Source organism: Anopheles cruzii, chromosome 3, assembly GCF_943734635.1.
Source record: "Anopheles cruzii chromosome 3, idAnoCruzAS_RS32_06, whole genome shotgun sequence".
Classification (NCBI taxonomy): domain Eukaryota; kingdom Metazoa; phylum Arthropoda; class Insecta; order Diptera; family Culicidae; genus Anopheles; species Anopheles cruzii.
This window is the reverse complement of record NC_069145.1, coordinates 39,369,978-39,376,072: the sequence shown is the minus strand read 5'-3', so window position 1 is coordinate 39,376,072 and position 6,095 is coordinate 39,369,978. Positions and strand designations below refer to the sequence as shown.

Sequence of the window (6,095 nt, the reverse complement as noted above, 5' to 3'; positions counted from 1 at the left end):
ATTTGATTACCACGCTGTCATTTCGAATAATTAGTATGTCAAGTTTACAAACATAAGTCGATTTTCAAAACTGGAATTATTTTTAACGGCACCTCTTTATGTTTTTGTAATAACTATTTATTTCGGATAAAAATACAATTCTAAATTTAAAATGTTGCTAAAAAGATATCCATTATTGGACGCCTTAATTCTGGCAAACTGTTATGTTCTTAGTGCGATGGTTCTACAGTTTAACTTTCTTCAAACATGCTTACACTAGAATGAACCAAAGTAACGTCACAATTAATTTGGAAATAGACATTTCACTACGCATCTGAACCCAACTGGGTTTCATTGAAAAATAAGAATATTGGTATTGTAAAACCTCATACCAACTCTTTGGCCCACGTGATAATAAAAAGAACTACTATAGGTAGAGGCTTCCGCATGAATCGTAATGGATTTAAATTACTTCTCTCCTCTTTAATACCTTTCTCACAGCATAAAAACCAAAAGAGAACGATTTTGTGGACAATATCCTAGTGTATGGTAAAAACCGGAAGGTAATCAAATCCAAGACGCTAATGAATGAAGGCAATTATTTCTTAGGCGTCACCATTCAATCGACAATTTCAACCAAGGGTTTCAATTGTGTACTTTAATGTTTACTTTTGGCAGACTTTATCTCTATTGGCCCACCGGTAAACATTAGCTGGCCAAATGCGCGGCAGTCATCACCATCCGGCGATAGCAATTTTAAACAGATATTCCACTCTTACGCAAACGCTTATCCCACTGAGACCGGAAGACCAGCCGAAAGAAAAAAATCTCTCAATCGGCTAGAGAAATGAATAAATAATAAACATTTCCGGTACCGCCACCGCGCGCCATTCATCGCGGAAGAAAGTAGGGCGAACACAAAACGGGCAGCCAGCGGGTTGGTGGAGGAGGACCCAGGGAAAAAAAACACTGCGGCTCTAGGATTCAATTATGTATCGCACGGGACAAATCTATTAAATTTTACGATAATAATGCACATCGTTTCCGCGCCATCATTCTTCTTTTTGTGCTCACAATAACTCCAATTTTTATTTACCGGGCGGAGAGAGGCACAATTACCCATTGCCATCGCGAACAACAATGGAACCGAGGCACGCTTGATGCTCCTTACAACCTTCCCGCTGGTTCTTCCGGTGAAAAGGGATTTATGGTAAGCATTCGGAAAGTTGGCTCCTTTCTTGGCCCCGATTCCCGTTGAATCCGCACAATTTGACTTGACTTTTCGTCTTGGTGGAGTGATGCGAGGGCAGCATACGGTGAACGAAACGATTATCCTGGAAGTAATATTTCAAAAATACCAAATCGGAGCACCGCCTGAAAAATCGCGCCACGGCATCGTTTCGCGTTTCATGTCTTGTGCACTCGAATCAATCTCCGTTGGTTGGAATCATTCGGTCGGCTAAAGTAAGCACCGTGTCTAAGCCATCCTTCTACCAAGTCAGCTAGATCCTTTTGATCCTGTTTTTCTTCCATTACCAGAGAACAGCCAACCGACCACCATGTTGTGTAAACTTCTTCGCCATCAAAAGATGGGTATCTTAAACTACTTACAGGGCTGAGAAAACTAACCGAACACTCATTTAAATGCTAATCATCGCACCTTCACACATCCACCCAACGACGCCAGTGGCAGTTTCTACAGCCGGAAAAGGCTTTGATCGATTATCGCTAGCAGCACTTCGACTCTGCGCCTCTGGAGCATCGGGCCGGTTGTTTATGGCGATATGTTGTCGAGGGGAGCCGAAAAATGGCCCACTTCCGCTGCCGGTGAAGTCTTGGGCCGTGGTAGATTATCCTCCGTTCCTTGCGGGGTGAGTGTGTGGCGTGCCGGCATTATCGACAACATCACACACGCACGGCACAGCCCGAGAGTGTCGGGGCCGGGCGCAGGAAATGATAATGTTTATTTTAATGACAAGTCATTAGCAAATTTGTAGCGCCATGGGCGGGCCGCGATAGTTCCATCGCCAGGGCCAGTAGTTGGTCGGTGGTATCCGAAATTAAATGTAAATAAATTTCGCCACCGAATGGCCCCGAATGGCGTGGTGCTTCCGTTTCGATCCGGCACCAGATAAGCCGGGCCAGAATCCGGGCCGCGGCTCGCGGAGCTAATTGCGCGATAGGACGACCTAGATCCTCTTGTTGGCGCGTTCGCGCGTCTTATTCCCACGGGACGTGCGTGCCGTATTTATTTTCAATTATGCAAAGCATAATGGGCCGCAGAATGGGCCGGACCGGAAGTGATGCCATTTCGTGTCACCGCGCCGATGCCACGCCGTCTTGCTTTGACAGATTTTAATTTAGCTCTCGTTAACAAAAGACTGTTTTCTATGCCCTGTTTTAAATATTGTTTTTTTAGCTCACAGTTTCTATTGTTAGCCGCGAACGAGCTGCATCATATTTCTTTCGCGCAAAGTTATTAAAGTATTTTTTTTTTCGTTCTAATGTTTTAAATCAACTTGCACGGTGTTATTTGTCGGAAGCGAAGAAAAAACACAAACGACAAAAGGGGGCCAACCCTAAAAGGGTTAGTAACAAAAACGGGGTAACATTGTTTTTTTTCACAATGTTACTGGTGACAATGTCCACAAGCCAAGCTGTTTCTTGGCACAAATTAGGGTGTACCGGGGGTGCCATGCAGTGTTCACTTTCACAGAGAAAGGATTCCGGCAGGATTTGTTTAACAATTAGGGCTTTAAGCTAGCCGTGAAACAACAATAGCTGAAGTTACTTCCAGTTTTTCAGTCAATGTTCATCAATTAAAGAAAGTGTTGTATTATTGAAGGAAATTCTATGTTTCGCTAACAGAGTTCAAAAATGGCAAATAGCCATTGTGATACCCTGCCTGTTTGTTCTTCTGTGCTGTTTATGTGTTTTTCAAATATTCACTACTCACCAATATTTGTTTGACTGAGCTTTACGACTCTGAAACGATATATTTGATTATTTTGTAGTTACTTGCTAACATCCGCGCAATGCTTACGTAAAACAAGCTGCAGTATTATCCCGCTCAAAAATCCCCAACTAACGCAATTATTGTTTTTCGATCAATTTTAAATTTTATGTGACATTCAATTACCATTCAATTGATTAATTGATTTTGAGAGTCGTCTTATATTATTTCTATTGACAGAAACCGTGTAAAAGAAGGATTGTGTTTAAGAAGGATTCGAAAACGTGCAAACCAGGAAACCTGCGCTATGGAGAACCTCACGGCGCATTCCCATGTGCTCTGAATTCTATGAAAATATCACAGCGAGAGTAAATTCACAATCAACGTTCATTTGAAAAAAGTCGACATGTTGTATGTCGACTTCAGAAACTGAGCTTTGCTCACGGGAAGCTTTTATTGATGACGTTGCGCTTAAAGCCAGAAGTGAAAATATTATTTTGCTTTCAATTTCATCATATCTCGTTTCCTTAAGTCCACGAATATTCTAGGAATTGCTCATGCAAATAAATAAATTAATAAAAGTTTCAATATGTCAATCAATATGTTTTCGTATCCAAGAACTAGTTTTATTTGTCGATTGCAAGCCTTCAATGCGCACTGATAAACGTACTGCTTGTGGTAAGCATGTTTCGAACGTCAAATGTCATAATATTCGAATATTTATCGTGGTGTCAGATGTAAACCGCACTGACGAGACCTTTTTTCGAACAATTTTTATTGTGCTGGGAGCATTTTCTGTCTACTTTCCCGGAGGAAGACGTGTACAATTCCATCTTCTTTGTGTGCATTGAGCTCCGCAAAACAGTCCACTTCACGCAGCACCATGAGTGACAATGTCGAAATTACCGACGCGAAATTCTTCGTGCGCTCGTTCATTCGCTTCCTGACGGGCCAGATAGAGAAGCCAAACTTTAACGCCGATTCTCGGGAGAGCCTAGAAGTGGCCATACAGTGTCTGGAGAATGTGTACGAGCTGAGCGAGGACGACGATAAGCCGGCAACGGCAGCGGGCGAAGGGAGCAGCGGGCCGTCCAAAGAGGAGAACGATCCTCGCAATCACATCGATCTGTACGACCTCTACCGGAACACGTTCGTCGAAGTGTCACCGGAGCGTAAACAGGAAGCCGAGGGCCTGAAGAACGAGGGAAATCGACTGATGAAAGAGGAGAAATACCAAGAGGCACTGAATACCTACAGCAAGTGAGTCCCGCTAAAGGGTGGCAACGAAAGGTAAATAATCGGCATTCTGTTCTGTTCTGTGTTTTTTTGAAGGGCGATTTATATGGATGGCACGAATCCGGTGTTTTACTGCAACCGGGCCGCCGCATACAGTCGGCTCGGGGACTACAACCAGGCGGCCAATGACTGCAAGATGGCCCTTAGGCATGATCCGAACTACAGCAAGGCATGGGGCCGGCTGGGCTTGGCGTACTCTAAGATGAACCTTCACCAGCAAGCCATCGGCGCGTATCAGAATGCGATTCGTCTTGAGCCTGATAACCAGGACTACAAAAACAATCTGAACGTTTCGCAGCAGCATCTTGAGGAGCGCTCGCGCAATCCCGTTCAAGCGGCCGGTGCCGGTGGTGCTAATCCAGTCGATAACATTGACTTTGCTGCTGCACTCAACAATTCCGATCTGGTGCAAATGGCCACCCGTATGATGGGCGACCCATCAATACAGAACATGTAAGTCTGCTGGTCTGTTATGCTTTACAGCAAAAATATTAATGTTTAACCCTCCGCTCCGGAACGGTAGGCTTGGACAGCTGGGCGGAATGAACAACATGGACGCGTTGTTAGAAACTGGCCGCCGTTTGGCTATGCAGATGAGCTCCGAAAATCCGGACCTTTTCAGTAACGTCATTAGACAGATGGAGCAGGCTGGAGTGAATGTACCACGAAACAATCCACCTAATCCGGATGGGAGCCAGCCGCAACCTCCACCAAATCCGCCATCTTCCTAAATGTCCCAAAACTAGCAGCATTTTACGAGCATTTTGCGTGTGTATTTGTGTCCGACTACTGCTCCGATTGTTTTGATTTTCCCGTTCCCCCACACCAAGCCGCCTCGTGATCGGTTCTTCCGCACCGGTTTTCTGCCGGGTAGCTCTCTGCTCTGCAAGAAACCGAAAGGGGGCGGATGAAGTAATATAATTCATGTCTTCTTGGTAAAAAAGACACACAAACACGCGCCAAGGTTGTTTTGTGTTTGTATCGACAAGTTTTCGATTCGTTAACTTTGGGAAAGATCCGGTCCGGCCGATCAATAGTTGCGTAAACAAAACGTGCCCAGCGCACTCGAAGGACGGACTACCGAAACGGATACACACACAACCCCACAGCGAATAACACTTTAGAAAGACAGTTAATAAAAATAAAACTTACCCGAAAAGTGAAACCCCGCGACGTGACGGTCGTGCAATTGAATATTATTGTCTTCGCCAGTCGGTGGGTCGGCGATATCAACTCATTTGCTATTCCGGTAACGATCACTGCCGCAAACGCTGATATGGTTACATAAGGGAAATTAGGTTACGATCACCCGCGTACCAGATATCATCCTTCCCGTGGTTGGTCGATAGCGACTCGCAATATCCTTAGTTCCTTAGTTCTTTTCCACGGCAAATGTCTCGTTTGCATGTTTCCTCTGCTTAGTTGGAACCAATTTCCGAAAGCTGGGTAAATATTTCAACGAGTTTACTTTAAAAACTACCGACAAACCGTCACGATCCGAAGGAACGGTTACAGGTCAACCGAATGAACAACATTGTTGATCCATTGACTCTATCGCGGTCCAAGGCACGCCCGAGAGTCGTTAACAAACTAGCATATTGTTTGATATTCCATATTTACAAAGTATTAAGCATATCGCAGCACATCTTGCAAAAATGGTTGAGAACCGCACCCGTCGGCTACCTCTAACGGAGCGCTAAACACGAGTGGGTGAAGTGACGTCATGAACACCGTGTGAACATCGCCCATTGTAGGTCACACATTACGGCCTCCCTCCTCTTCCGCGGATCATTACGGGCTCCACCACCACGAAGGAAGTGCATTCAGCTGACCGTGGCGTTAAAGCTACTCCCGCGGGACGCGTAAT

The 6,095-nt window shown here is 44.8% G+C and overlaps 1 protein-coding gene across 1 annotated transcript; it reads left to right on the top strand.

The window, feature by feature from the left end:
• Nucleotides 1–3,695: 3,695 nt before the first annotated feature.
• LOC128272699 (small glutamine-rich tetratricopeptide repeat-containing protein beta-like) lies at nucleotides 3,696–5,243 on the top strand. The gene is made up of 3 exons (XM_053010562.1): nucleotides 3,696–4,192; nucleotides 4,265–4,681; nucleotides 4,752–5,243. The coding sequence occupies exons 1-3, from the start codon at nucleotides 3,816–3,818 to the stop codon at nucleotides 4,957–4,959; spliced, it is 1,002 nt and encodes a 333-aa protein (XP_052866522.1). The 5' UTR covers nucleotides 3,696–3,815; the 3' UTR covers nucleotides 4,960–5,243.
• The last annotated feature ends 852 nt before the right edge of the window (nucleotides 5,244–6,095 follow it).

Excerpts from the sequence above, each read along its gene's own strand:
- LOC128272699 (XM_053010562.1), top strand. The coding sequence starts at position 3,816 with ATGAGTGACAATGTCGAAATTACCGACGCGAAATTCTTCGTGCGCTCG. Across the intron at positions 4,193-4,264 it reads GCACTGAATACCTACAGCAA|GGCGATTTATATGGATGGCA; the intron begins GTGAGTCCCGCT and ends GTTTTTTTGAAG. Across the intron at positions 4,682-4,751 it reads GACCCATCAATACAGAACAT|GCTTGGACAGCTGGGCGGAA; the intron begins GTAAGTCTGCTG and ends CCGGAACGGTAG.